This window comes from Terrapene carolina, unplaced genomic scaffold (assembly GCF_002925995.2).
Source record: "Terrapene carolina triunguis isolate 2854851 unplaced genomic scaffold, T_m_triunguis-2.0 Scaffold837, whole genome shotgun sequence".
NCBI classification, from domain to species: Eukaryota; Metazoa; Chordata; order Testudines; family Emydidae; genus Terrapene; species Terrapene triunguis.
Window position 1 is genome coordinate 5276078 of NW_020665188.1, and position 15446 is coordinate 5291523.

The 15446-nt window shown below is 43.8% G+C and overlaps 1 protein-coding gene across 5 annotated transcripts in view; it reads right to left on the reverse strand.

Moving 5' to 3' along the window:
• Positions 1–3944: 3944 nt before the first annotated feature.
• The window catches only part of FARP2 (FERM, ARH/RhoGEF and pleckstrin domain protein 2), a 242518-nt gene continuing 231016 nt past the window's right edge, over positions 3945–15446 (reverse strand). For 3 of the 5 annotated variants that reach the window (XM_024214386.2, XM_024214384.3, XM_024214385.3), the window contains exons 25-27: positions 12048–12155; positions 11020–11171; positions 3945–7590 (exon numbers count right to left, since the gene is read on the reverse strand). In XM_024214386.2, coding sequence (XP_024070154.2) covers positions 7500–7590; positions 11020–11171; positions 12048–12155 — 351 coding nt within the window. In that variant the 3' untranslated portion in view covers positions 3945–7499. Of the gene's footprint in view, positions 7591–11019; positions 11172–12047; positions 12156–13086; positions 13299–15446 lie in introns of those variants that run through there. The other 2 variants (XM_024214388.3, XM_024214387.3) reach the window with 2 other exon arrangements.

The window sequence follows — 15446 nt, forward strand, 5'->3', positions numbered from 1 at the left end:
CAATAACATCAACACCTTTGAATACTGTTACATTGTCCAGCATACTGGCTACAGCAGAAGCTCGGTATGGGTGGTGATGGAGATACAGCTAGGAAGGTAGTTTCTGAGGGAGTGCCTACTCTATTTCAAAGCTAGGCTTACAGCCAGCTAAACTAGCAGGGTGGAAAGTACATTCTCTTTCTGACACTTCCTCTGCCTTTGGATCCAGTTTGAAACATTAACAGATGTTCACAGCTAAATGATGGGGTGTTTTCTCCTCACAGCTGCATGCGGCACAGTGAGAGTAGTTGTCCCCTTGGAGCTGAAGGTGGGGTGGCATTGCACAGACAACAAACATGCCTACAAGGTGGGCCAAAGGGAGGGACCTTGTAATCCAGCATGTGCTGAAAATACTTAAGCAGACATGCTGCTGCACTGGTCTGACCAACATGAAACAAACAGACACATGAAATTATCTAGACTGCTAGGAGGTGAAGAACATTTAAATCAGCTAAGGAAATTAACATCCTGCAAAATGAGGCTACAGAAGCAGGTATTCTTACTTTTATTTATTTATATTTTCTTTCAGAGGGCAGCTAAAGAAATTGTTTCATTCTAATACACCAGCAAATACAATAGGGACTAACAAATCAGGACTGAGTTGGTCATGGTTTTCTGAACTGAAACAGTTAAACTATACAGAGTTGAAGACCGTTTGTTTATAGTGGAACAAGAGGACATCTGTGTTAAGCAATCACTCAATCCAGTAAATGTTAGTAACATGTTTAAGAGTCTACAGGATTACAGATCATGCTAATATCAGCTTGGATGTTTGCCAATAGGTGAGAGCCAACAGCATCCTGATAAGTACTCACTCCTTGAAGAAATCTTCCAGTGTACTCCTGTCTCACTCACTCTTACAGAGGGACTGCCCCTGCTCTGTGTAGAAGTATATAGAACACATTCTTTTCTTCACTCTCTTTCCAACTCTTCTGTTGGGCTGTCACTTTTCTTCCATTAGCTTGTATGCCTATTGCCTTCCTTTGCATAGCCTCCTTCTTATCAAGCAATTTGGGATAAAGTTTCACCTATGAAAGTTACAAAGGGCTGTACCCCCCCCGTGTTTTGCTCTCAATGTAAGTTCTGTTTTGCAGTCCACATGCCTGGCCTTTAATTGCATACACACCATTTATGATCTGTGCTTCCTCCAAGGAACAAATTCTGCTATCATTTTTTCTCTATTCACTTTAATGGCTTCTGCTTTTTTCCTCCAGTGATGGGAGAACATTTAATCCACTTTCTGATCGCTTCATGTCAGGGTGGTGCTCCATGAGATCAGCAAGCCTCCAGTTCTAGGGAAGGCTGTGCCTCTCCAGCAGCTGAGACCAGAGCCATTGCAGACCTGCCCTGCATGCAGGGCAGAAGTCAGCAAATATCAACTCTCAAAACCCTCTTGCCATAGATAACAAGGATGGTCCAATGATTAGGCAGCTACCCTGGAAATCAGGAGGCAGATTCAACTCACTGCCTGCCAGAGACTCCCTGTGCGGCCTTGGCCAAGTCACTTAACCGCTCTGGCTCAGTTCCCTGTCTGTAAAATGGGAACAAGAGTACTGCCCTGCCCTGCCAAACAGGAGTGCTGTGAGGGTAAATACATTAGACTCTGAGGCACTGAGATACTGTGGTAATGGGGACCATATAAGTAGCCAAGATGTCATTTTTCTATGTAGAAAATTCATCAGAATTCCCCATTAGGTATTTAATTAATAACGTTTCCAGAGCTGCTGAAAGCTGCTATCTACTGTTGAATTTAAGCACCGTGCCCCACAATATGGGAAATTTAAAAGCAAACGTGTGTCAAGTCTCCCTGAAAGGAGAACTCTAAATGAAAACCCAGGAGATTACACAAACTAATAGCTCTCATGTTGCTCTCAGCTGGTTGGCTGGCCTGGCCTGCTATGGTTACTTTGATCTCCATTAAAAGCAGGCTTCCCACCTCCCTACCTGAATCCCACCAGCAATGACTTTTTCCCTTTTATAATGGACTGGAACTGTAACTTTTACACAACAGGCTCTTGGCATAGAAAAACACATCCTCTTAGAACCCCTGTACTCACCAAAATACTGGTGTAACCGTTGACACCCACATCCCAGTCCCTGAGAGACCACATTTTTTGTAACTGACAACCAGGATAGGGGTAGAAAGTGGCTGATTCCAAATATGGTTTTTTAAAGGGCTGTCAAGTGATTAAAAAAATTAATCGCAATTAATCGCTCTGTTAAATACATTTTCAAATATATTGATTTAAATTACAACACAGAATACAAAGTGTACAGTGCTCGGTTTATATTTATTTTTATTACAAATATTTGCACTGTTAAAAACAAAAGAAATAGTATTTTTCAATTCTCCTAATACAAGTACACCTCTACCTCGATATAACGCTGTCCTCGGGAGCCAAAAAAATCTTACTGCATTATAGGTGAAACCGCGTTATATTGAACTTGCTTTGATCCACCGGAGTGCGCAGCCCTGCCCCCCCCCAGAGCGCTGCTTTAGCCGTTATATCCGAATTCGTGTTATATCGGGTCGCGTTATATTGGTGAAGAGGTGCTGTAGTGCAATCTCTTTATCAGGAAAGTTTAACTTACAAATGTAGAATTATATACAAAAAAATAACTGCACTCAAAAACAAAACGATGTAAAACTTTAGAGCCTAAAAGTCCACTCAGTTCTACTTCTTGTTCAGCAAATCGCTCAGACCAACAAGTTTGTTTACATTTGCAAGAGATGTTGTTACCCACTTCTTGTTTACAATGTCACCTGAAAGTGAGAACAGGTGTTTGCATGGCACTGTTGTAGCCGTCGTCACAAGATATTTACGTGACAGATGCGGTAAAGATTCATATATCCCTTCATGCTTCACCCACCATTCCAGAGGACATGCATCTATGCTGATGACAGGTTCTGCTCGATACTGATCTAAAGCAGTGCAGACTGATGCACATTCATTTTCATCATCTGAGTCAGATGCCACCAGCAGAAGGCTGATTTTCTTTTTTTGGTGGTTCGGGTTCTGTAGTTTCCACATCAGACTGTTGCTCTTTTAAGACTTCTGAAAACATGCTCCACACCTCGTCCCTCTCAGATTTTGGAAGGCACTTGCGTAGAGTGCTGTAGCTACTTTCAGAAATCTCACATTGGTACCTTCTTGCCTTTTGTCAAATCTGCAGTGAAAGTGTTCTTAAAACGAACAACATATGCTGGTCATCATCCGAGATTCCCACAACACGAAATATATGGCAGAATGCAGGTAAAAGAGTAGGAGACATACAATTCTCCCCCAAAGAGTGCAGTCACAAATTAATACATTATTTTTTTAACGAGCGTCGTCAGCATGGAAGCATATCCTCTGGAATAGTGGCCAAAGCATGAAGTGGCATATGAATGTTTAGCATACCTGGCATGTAAATACCTAGCAATGCCAGCTAAAAAAAGTACCATGCAAACACCTGTTCTTATTTTCAGGTGACATTGTAAATAAGAAGTGGGCAGCAGTATCGCCCATAAATGTAAACAAACGTGTTTATCTTCATGATTGGCTGAAGAAGTAAGACTGAGTGGATTTGTTCGCTCAAAATTTTACACAGTTTTGTTTGAGTGCAGTAATGTAACAAAAAAAAATCTACATTTGTAAATTGCACTTTCACGATAGAGATTGCACTACAGTACTTGTATGAGGTGAATTGAAAAATACCACTTTTGTTTAATTTTTACAGTGCAAATATTTGTAATAAAAATAATATAAAGTGAGCACTATACACTTTGTATTCTGTGTTGTAAATTGAAATAAAATATTTGAAAATGTAGAAAAACATCTAAAATATTTAATAAATTTCATTTGGTATTCTATTGTTTAACTGTGATTAAAACTGCGATGAATCACAATTTTTTTAATCACGATTAATTTTTTTGAGTTAATTGCATGAGTTAACTGATTAATCCACAGCCCTAGTTTTTTTTTCCCAAGAGCTTTTTCAAACAGTATTGCTTTTTGATCAGGTGAAATTAATAATGCAATACTTGTCAATGCATATAACTTACTCTTCAGGACTTTCCTCTTCTAATATACAAGGTAGATGGTAGCGCACTGGGTTGCTTAAGGCTAGAAAACTGTGAAGAGACTAAATCAGAGATGGGCAACTCTCAGGTACTAGAGGGCTAAAGAATCCTCTAACACACTTTGGTGGGTCAGGCAGTGCGATGCGGGGGTGGGAGGCACCAGGGTGAGTTAGAGAGAAAGTCCATCCTGCACTCACTCTGCAGCAGCAGCAGCTCCTGTCTGCTGAGGGCTGCACCCGACACCCTGCTCTGGTCTGTGGGCTCTCACCACAGCATCATGTGACATACTCTATGATTCTATGATTGAAATGCGTCTGTGCACACGCAGGGCCTTTTCCCCAGGATGTGCCACCCGCCCTCTTCCTGGCTCTGGCGCTGCCGGATCACCTACCCCAAGCTGGGCTGTGGTGAGCCAAATAAAATGATCCAGTGGGTCTGGTGTGGCCTCTGGGCCACCAGTTGCTCATCCTTGTACTAAATCAATGAGACACTACAAGGCCCAGTCAGCATGTATGGAATATATGAACTCACTGAGTATTGTTGCTTGCAGAGTGGTAAACTCTGGCTCTTGAGAAAATCAGTCAGTGCCAGGCATTGTACAGAGGTATTGTGCAAGCTCTTTCTATACAGCTCTGCCAATGTAACATAATCCTCCCTGCTATTCCAGGTCCCTGTCTCTCCGGAGCAGATGATCAGTAATACCAGATGATGTGAGAAAATGTTCACTTGGGGCAAGACTGAGAAAGGCATCTAACTTACCAGTAGCGGGTTTTTCAGACATACTGCCTCTGCACTGTAGGAAGTTGCATGCCACACTCATAAGCCATGGAATCATTTAAAGAAGTAAAAGAAATAGCAGATAACTAGAGCTATACAACAATGTTTTAAACCATCGCTGTAAAAGGCCCTTTGCTCCTAACAGACTTTAACTCCTCTCTGTCTCAAAGTCTAAGCAAAAGGCTATGGAGGAGAGTCAGTGTGGACATACTCAGAAAACTTCAATTACTGATAGGTAACCCTCTTTTCGCCTTCATGAAAATTGCCTCTGCAGATCCCCACTGCAAGAGATTAACAAGCAGTTGAAATCCCAAGGACGGCGGCTGGGGATTTTTCATTCAAAAGGGAAGCTCCACTCTAAACTGGTTTCACTCATTCCTTTCAAACAGACCCTGGATGTTCATAGTGTGCATTACTGTTCTTGGGAAGAAGAGGCAAGCAGAGCATCATCCAGGAAAACAGATGAAGACAGTAGAAGCTCAACCACCTGTTACGGAGTCCAAAGCCTCTTCCCTCAAGCTGCAGAGCTAAGGAAAAAGAGGGTTTAATCAGCTCTGAAGAGGAGAAAAATCACACGTGTAATTCTTTGAAGATGCCATCACACAGGCTTACTACTCTGGGATCCACAGAGATCGCTGCAAAGCTCAAGAATAAGGTATTTCGCCTAGAACTGGTGACTGTCCTTCCACTGACTCTAAAGGACCTAACTACCCAGCTTGCATGCAGACGTCACATACCTTCCCAAGAGCAGGAAAGCTTTAGATTGAACACGGGCACACTGACAGAGCTTTACACTGAGCAGCTGTTTACTTCCACCACCATGACATTTACCCTCAGCTAGGTTACAGCAGAAATGGCTAATAAACACACATTTATACATCTACAACAGTTTATTTTAAGACACTAATAAATTAAAAAAGTACATTTAACTTACAATGGACAACGGTCATTATGATGCACTGGTCCAGTCTCTGCTTCTTTATGGATGAAGGTGCCAAGTGAAAGGTCATGAAATCTTCTACCTAGAATCCTCCCATCTGGGATCCTAGTCCTTTCCCATCCAGCACACATAAGACTTTGAACCAACAAACCCAGGAGTCTCTCTCTCTGGGGAAACAGTTGCACATGCAAGCCCCTGCATCTCCCATGTTCCATAGGGGTCTCTGCTTTCCTCTTGTTTCTGTCATCCTCGCAACACACAGCACTTTCTTATCTCTCTCTAACACCTTATTGTTTCTTCCCTGACACAAATACTTTTCCACCTGAAATATAAATCAGCCCCTCTAAGCTATGTTACCTATAAGCAGCATTTATTACTTTCAGCTTATTACAACTTTACCAGTCCTTAGATAAGGGGCATCCATAATTTGCCCAATCAAGTGCTGCATTGCACAGCATCCAAAGGAAACAGCAAATCTGCAGGAAGTAGGGCAGACTGAAACTATTTTTATCTTGAATATGGTGGCACAACCCCACAGAGAGCAGGTGCCAGGATATAATGCTCCACCTTGATGCAAGTGATCGTCACACCATGTTAAAGCTGAAGATGGATGCCACCTCCAGAGAGATAAGGGCTGGGATTTTCAAACACTCCTAAATAGCATAGGAACACAAGTATCAGTGACTTTCAATGGGGCTTATATGCCTATGTCACTTAGGCACCTTTGAAAATATCACTCAAGAGCAGCAACATATTGCATTGGAGGATGTTGTGATTAGTTCTTTGGCCATCCCTGCCTTAAATAATGTCTCACTAGTGGAGGGTGATTAAAGGGTTTGTAGGAGGAGCCCTCCACTCCATGAGGGATGCAGAGGACTCTGGAGGTATAATAAATATATCTGGTAGGCCCCTCAGCATGCAGCAGAGCAGGCTCTGAGCTCTAAGGAAACCATGTGTGTTCTTTAATACAGGTCTCCTGCTCCAAGCTGTAAAATGTGATACCTCTAAAACTAAAAGCTTCATGTTCTCCCCATTTCCCCCCACCCCCGAAAAAAAGTGAAGTTGTTGCCATGGCAATTTCCTGAAGAGCTCCATGATTTTACAGCAGCTGTATTTTCTGTTTGAAATTAAAGTGAATTCAGGCCTTCCGGCTGGATACATCTGCAGATCCCCAGTTAGTCCACGAAGTTTGTGGCCAGCAGGTTGAAGCTATGGCAGCTGACAGTCCAGAGGTTTAGCCACACTGAGTGTCAGAAGGGAACTCCCGGGAGCCAGAAAGACTGATATCCGCAGTTATGGACCAAGAAACACAACTGACACACCCAATCACAATGAACATGGCCATCTGTCTCCATCAGGACATGCCAATGTATACCATACAGAACCCATAACTGGAACGCAATGCACGCACACAGCAAACCATAGGATTCCCACAGAATAGGAATTTTGCAGCCATTGTTAAGGTTCATTACCTCTTCAGTTAGCTTTGACTGTAGCAGACTTTATATCTTCTAGTCCAGTCTAACCTGATGTGACCCCAGTTCATCACTTCCCTTGTCCATCTAACTTCCACACCAGGTGGAAACAAGCATCTCATGTTACTGCTTTATCAACCCCCCACTCCTTGTTCCATCCCACCGCACTACAGATGTCTACAGCAGAGACCCAGCTCTGCCCCCTTCAGTTTGTGTGAATATCCTTTTCATCCATGGGAATCAACAGGCTCGATCTCCCTGGAGAATTTGTGGCTCTCTTAATCACTTCCATCCACCTGGCAAGAGAGGAACAACAGAACATTTACAACATTCAAGGCCACGTCCTTTGCTTACAAAACATTTCTGGGTTCAAATGTATTGAATTGGCTGCTGATCTATGGAGAATTTCTACAGTACAAGAATAGCTTGCACTCCTATATCACGCTTTCATTCAAGGATCTTCAAATGCTTTGGGTATGTCTTCACTTTGAGCTGGGTGGTGGTGGTGGGAGAGTGATTCCCAGGTTGAGGAGACCTGAGCTAGCATGCTGAATAGAGGGCATAGCCATGGTAGCATGAGTAGAGGAGGCACTACCCAACCCAAGTACATGCCCAACAGTTGCTAGATATGTACTCAGGTCAGCTAGCCCTTCCCATTGCTCCCCCTGCCATGGCTACATTCTATTTTTAGTAAGCTACCTCAATCAGAGCTAGCGCGGGATGTCTCCTCAAGCTGGGAATCACCCCCCAAGTCAAAGTACAAACACATACCCTGTAAAAACACTAAGGCTTGCAAACCCATGTGAAGTAGGCAGTCTGAACACCATTTTACTGCAGAGGGAAAAACGGGGTACAAAGAGAGGTGAAAGGATCTGATCAGCATCACACAGTGTGTGTAATGTCCTTACATTAATGAACAAACTGAGGGTAACATGTTAAAATGGCTCAGAATCTGAACACTATTTGGAAAGTTAAAGTCCCACAAAGGATGCTAACTAGCCTATTGCAACCTAGAAAAATATATAAAAAAGAGGGAGGGTCATGTCGTTGTGGGCTTGAAGCCGGTATTGGCTTGTCAACTGCATTGCATTAGAGGGAGTGTAATTCTCTTCAGGAGCCAGCAGTTTCCAGGAGTGAGGAAGTTTTATGTTTTCTTCCTTCAATATGGCAATTACCCTGATTATCAGACTCTTTCCCCAATAGTTATATGGGAGGACAACCTGCAAACAGTCAAGTGATTTCTCATCACTAACACCATGGAAGTTTATTTTGAACCACTCCATATTTCAATCAAACAGCCAACTTTATATTCAAGGTATGGAGAGCAGCTGGCACCAAATAACTTGCAGACATATTTGGCCCTTTGGATAATCATTCACAGACTCACATAAGGAGTCCCTAGATCAGTCATTCTCAAACTTTCATACTGGTGACCCCTTTCACACAGTAAGCCTTTGAGTGTGACCCCTTTATAAATTAAAAACACTTTTTTTATATTGAACAGTATTATAAATGCTGGAGGTGAAGCAGGGTTTGGGAGTGGAGGCTGACAGCTTGTGACCCCCCCATGTAATAACCTCACAACCCCCAGTCTGAGAACCCCTGCCCTAGATCTAGTTTAATTGCCTTTCTCCAGTTGAGACATTTCACTGACTCATGTTTGTTAGATAAATGTCTATCTAACACTTTCAAGCCCCTCAAGTCTATTCTAAGTGTCTTAGGACTGTGAAAAGGATTAATATCTTCCAAGAACAAGTTACTAAATGAAACCAGATCTTTTGATAGACCCAAGGTCAGAGAAACCTGGGAGGATACCTCTGGAGATAACCAACATTGGAATGGAGGCCACAAGGCAATACCTAAAATATCCACTAGAGATTGTATTAGAAAAATGCAGTATGAAAATTATACAGAAATTGTCTCTCTCTCCTGTTCCCTGGAGTAAACTGTACTGGGCTTGGGCCCTGCCTGAAGAGAAGACTGAACCCACTGTGGGTGATGCTGCCCAAGGGCAGTCTTGTTTTGGGAAGTTAGCACCATGCACCTGGTTTTGTATTCAGGCTCACTGGATTCTCCTGTATTTTTATTAGGACAGCTCTCTTCATTTAAGAGGTCATCCTTGGCCACTGAGAACTATTTGAGACTATACCTCTTTAAAGTACGGAAAGTAACTCTTATAAAATGGGTAAAAAATGTCCCACTCTCGCTATCATTCTGGAAATCACTACTTCTAGGAATCCTGTTACTGGGAAAAACACGGCAATTATGAGAAAAACTCTAAATCAATTATATGTGGCTTGGAGATTTTTCTTAAACTTACTTTCTGAAAAAGTCAAAAAGATAGGGACTCAGGGTTGGAACTATTCCAGAACACTGTGACCCATACAATATGAGACTTGCTGACAAGAGTTTGATGCTCTCAAGTGGGGATGGGGAGACTTCTCTTTCCTTACAGGAGGTAGAAGGAATATAGGGAGAACACAAAATAATAATATATGGAGATATACCTATCTCATAGAACTGGAAGGGACCCCGAAAGGTCATCGAGTCCAGGCCCCATGCCTTCACTAGCAGGACCAAGTACTGATTTTTGCCCCAGATCCCTAAGTGGCCCCCTCAAGGATTGAACTCAACCCTGGGTTTAGCAGGCCAATGCTCAAACCACTGAGCTATCCCTCCCCAAATATTGGCCCAAGAGATTATGTTCCTGCTTTCTAGAAGAAACTCAGTTTTCTGGTTCAATTGACTGGTGTATAAAATTGCACCTAGTTCTCTTGCATACAGTATAATTTAAAATGTAAGTTTTGAGTATGAATGTATTGCAGTACAAACAGCATTCAAAAAATGTCACGGGGCAAGACAGTTGCAAAGACAGCAATAGAACACAGAACTCCTAACTCCCAGCCGTGTGTTCTAACCTGTATACCAGGCCCCCTCTCTCTTTGAAAAACAAAAAGATTTCTGCTGTACCTAAATAATAACCTCTCTCAATGAACTGTATGTCAAAGGCTGCCTGGGCCCAGTGTGGATATACTGGGTATGGTGGGCAAGGTAATGGGCACCACACAGAGGGTATATACCTCCACACATGCTACATTACCCAGATTCATTGGGATTTCTAGTATGTCACAGTAGAGAAGGAAGTTGGATCTCCAACTAGGCAGAACCACCAGCCATAGGCGCCAACTCTGTGGGTGCTCCAGGACCGACCAGCAGCCAAGCTCCCCTCCCCCTCCCCTCCCAGCGCCTCCCGCCCGCTGCAGATCAGCTATTTCACGGTGTGCAGGAGGCTCTGGGAGGGGGAGGAGCGAGGATGGGGCACGCTTGGGGGTGGAATTGGACAGGAAGAGACGGAGCGGAACTGGGGGCTTGGGGAAGGGGTAGAGTGGGGGCGGAGCCGGGGTGGGAAGAGGCAGAGCAGGGGTGGGAGCTTGGGGGAAGGGCCTGGGCACCCCAGGGGAAACTTGGAAGCTGGTACATGCCACCAGCTATTCCCCTCAGAAAGGAGTAGAGGTCTGAAGCAGTAACCACAGAGGAGCTTTGCAGCTATCAGGGATGGTGAGGGAAAGGATTCCCTCTTTCTAGGAACCCAGGGGATCCCCATGGGGGTACTTGGATTGTGCGCAGCAACAAGGACTGCGATCTAAAATCTCAACTCTGGACTACCCACTGGTGGCTAAAGCAAATATTAGACTCTGAGATGGATGCAGGAAGCATAAATTTACCTCTCAAAGGTGTACTTGCTCTCGGCCCTGAAGAAATACACATGGGACTTGAACTGCAACTTGAAGACATAATCCTTCTGAATGCCATCTGCCTCCACTGGGGTGCTGACTGTGTAGCCAAGTAGTGGGAGACTGGCCAATGGATAATCATCCTGGAACATAGCCAAATAGTGCAGTTCTTGGTGAAAGCCATCCTTTACCAGTCAGCACACGGACAGCAATCGCAGAGCATGTGTTTGATCTTTCATATTGTACAGTCAAGAATGGCTTTATTTTCTCTTAGCAGGGGGTGATAAGAGAAGCTGCCTTTCCATCTATTTTGAGACACATATGTTGTAAATTATGATGAAATTTTCCCCAAGCTTGCTTAATTATTTTAATAAAATTACATGCCTCTATTCCCCTGCCTCTCACTGTCTCCTGGATTTCCCCCACTGTCTCTCTCAAATCCAGAGCACTATTCCCACAGCAAAACAAAGATTTTGTTCCCAATAACACTGTTTCCTCAAGGCAAGAAGCCCATATAACATGAAAGAGGTTTACTGGGCTAATGAGGACTGAAGGAGCAGGTAGCATTGTGGCAACATTCACAAATCACTCCACTGTCACAGGAATTCCTGAGGCCTATTTCAAATCATTAGTTGTGCTGAACTTTAAAAGAAGTGGGGAAGATTGGACTGGCATCTAAACACAAAGGAAGAGGAAAGGTGTAGGTGAAAGGTTCATTAATCAACTTGACCTCCTTTAGCCTCTACTTCAAGAGACTCCCACCCCTCACACTTCCCACTTACAAAACAGGATATCCTGATTAAAACTGCGATAGAAAGGCCCTTAGCCTTAGGGAGCCTGACTCCATTAATTGCTACTGGCTATTTTTCTTGCTACATGCCTTTGGAGTTAGGCTCCAAATTCAGTGCAGATGATAGATGGTTGCAAAATGCACCTAGAGGACAGTAAAGAGTTATATCTGTGTCTTCCGTCCAGTATCTCTCCCCTTGTCCCCATACTGTTCCACTACTATAGCATACCTGGTGAGTTTTGTAGAAGAACAAACAGAAGTTGGTGAAGACAACCCAGAGCTTTTGCCAGCCATTACTATTTTTGAATTTCCTCAGCAGGTACCCTGAAAGCTGATTCTAGCAATGAAGAAAAAGAAAACCAATGTGAGATCACTGATCACTCTCCCCAAGAACAAGACAAATGCTGCTGCTGGCACTATTCCATATGCTGACTGATGTTCCCTATTGTGGCTGCTTCTAGACAATGCAGAACAATTAACAGACAGTCTTTTTCCTATGCTTTGAGAGACTTCTAGGATGGTCCAGTTACTGATGGAATGCCTTAGCGCATTTTTGCATTGTCAATTTGCCACCTACACAAAATGGTCTACTTTCACATTGCAAAACAGTTAAATATGCATGGCATTTTCACCTCAACAGAAGATGGCTGAACTTGATTATGTGATTATTTACCAATTGTTACTGTATGGGTTTCTAATTCTATTATACCAATGATTTACCATCCATAGCACCTCACTAAGAAGAGAATGATCTTGAGCTCCCCAAAAATCTAGCCCTACCATTGTCACCGTCCGCATCCTGTCTTCCTGAAACATGCTAAGAACTAATTGGCAACATCCACCAAGACACTGCATTCAGTTTATTTGAGCGAGATCAAAAATAAAACATGAGAAGAAACAAGCAAAAAAGGATTCTTGATTGACATTGGGGTTCTGGACCAGGATACGACTACGCTGAGCTAGGAGTGGACAGCATGTTGCAGGGAAGCATTATTTAAGTTAATATACTGGTATATTGGAACCTGAGTAATACAATAGTGGTACAGTGAGATGAGAAACAGATGTGGCTAAAACTACAGGAAGAAATTACAGCATATTAGTTTTATATCCAATGAAAAAGAAAAAGAAAGCCCAGAGTTTAGGCTGGTGTAGCATAAACTGAAAGGATATCAGGGCTATTTTTGGAAGGTGAGAGAAAGATATCAATGGACTTCCGCACCAATCACCAAACATCACAACTTCCATTCTGAATGTGTCAGGCATTCTCACACTTGCACAATGTTTACGGTGCAGGGGAGAGGAAAGTAGGTGAGAGGAACTAGAATTTTTTTCTGCTAAAACACTCAGTGTTTTAGAGGTGTTTTTACCTGAATCATGCATAAGTAATCAGACAGGGATAGGCTCTGGTTCCGGTACCAGCAAACATGGGTGATTGTGTTGGGCCGATGGGTCTGGCCCAGCAAATAGTGAGGAGAAAGCTCTGGAGAAACAGCAAGAAAACAGAAAACTGAGCCAAGAGAGAGAGAAAATAGAGCTTTAGAAAAAGAAAAAGTGATGTAAGAAAAGCATCTGTTAAATGACAAAGAAATGTGAAAAAGTCATTGTATTAGAATCTGAAATACAGAGCAGAGCAAAAAGGTGCTGGGAGAACTCATACTGCAATCCTAGAGTCAGTGGTATAAAGTTCACAGCACTTCAGATATCACAGTGATCTGGTGGCATTCATAAATTTGCCAAAGGAAGCAAAAGGGATCCAGTTTGCCTGCTGGCAAGACGACAAACTCATGGTCTCCACGCCAATGTAAAAGGTTTATAAAACTTCCAACAATGAGCTTATTAGTTTGCTATGTAAACCATGAAAATCTAGGTGCTCCATTTTAATGCCCAGCTGCACTTCCTTCCATTAAACCTGAGTGCTTTGAGAACAGAACTCTCAGGAAGATAGGAAGGTGGAAATATGCGAAGGTACTAAAGTAACCATGTTTTCTCCTTCAAGGCAACTACTACATATTCCCACTTGTGGGAATCTAGCAAGCAGTACGATCCTCCTGGAAGGTGGGCCAGGGAGGTTTAACTAAACAAGGATTGCAGAACTGCCTCCCAAAGGAAGCCTCAAATCTAGATACAAAGTCAAGAGTAATGCTGTGTGTGTACAGAAATCCAGGTGGCAGCCCTACAGATTTTTATGGTGTAAACACAGGGAGTGTGAGCTCTAACACACTGAATACTGGCACACCAGCTAATATAGAACAAGTCTCTATAAACAGCTTGATAAACTTAGGGTATGTCTACACTACGAAATTAGGTCGAATTTATAAAAGCCGGTTTTATAGAAATCGGTTGTATACAGCCGATTGTGTGTGTCCCCACATAAAATGCTCTAAGTGCATTAAGTCGGCGGACTGCGTCCACAGTACCGAGGCTAGCGTCGACTTCCGGAGCGTTGCACTGTGGGTAGCTATCCCACAGTTCCCGCAGTCTCCGCCGCCCATTGGAATTCTGGGTTGAGATCCCAATGCCTGAATGATGCAAAACAGTGTCGCAGGGGGTTCTGGGTACATGTCTTCAGGCACCTCCCCCTCCGTCAGAGCAACGGCAGACAATCGATTCGCGCCTTTTTACCTGGGTTACCTGTGCAGACAACATACCACGCCAAGCATGGAGCCCGCTCAGCTCAGCTCACCGTCACCATATGTCCTCTGGGTGCCGGCAGACGTGGTACTGCATTGCTACACAGCAGCAGCTAATTGCCTTTTGGCAGTAGACGGTGCAGTATGACTGGTAGCCTTCATCGGCGATCTGGGTGCTGGCAGACGTGGGGCTGGCAGACGTGGGGCTGCATTGCACACAGCAGCAGCCCCTTGCCTTTTGGTAGAAGATGGTATATTACGACTGGTATCTGTCGTCATCGTACTGCAGTGGCTGTCAATCATGGGCACCTGGGCAGACATGCTCAGTCCTATCGAACTGTCTTGATGATGATGGCTATCAGTCGTAGTATGCTATTTTCTGCCAAGCGCCCAGTATTTTCTGCCAAGCACTCAGAAGATGCCGAGGGCTATCAGTCATACTGCACCGTCGTCTGCCAGCTTAAGATGTAAAAAATAGATTTGTTCTGTATTCATTTGCTTCCCCCTCCCTCCGTGAAATCAACGGCCTGCTAAACCCAGGGTTTTGAGTTCAATCTTTGGGGGGGGGCCATTCTGTCTGACAGTTGTTTGTGTTTCTCCCTGATGCACAGCCACCTTTGTTGATTTTAATTCCCTGTACCTGTACGCCATGTCGTCACTCGCCCCTCCCTCCCTCCCTCCGTCCGTCAGATACTAGTTTCGCGCCTTTTTTCAGACCAGACGCCATAGCACTGGGATAATGGAGCCCGCTCAGATCACTGCGGCAATTATGAGCACTATGAACACCACGCGCATTGTCCTGGAGTATATGCAGAGCCAGGACATGCCAAAGCAAAACCAGGACCAGCCGAGGAGGCGATTGCAGCGCGGCGACGAGAGTGATGAGAAAATTGACATGGACATAGACCTCTCACAAGGCACAGGCCCCAGCAATGTGCAAATCATGGTGTTACTGGGGCAGGTTCATGCCGTGGAACGCCGATTCTGGGCCCGGGAAA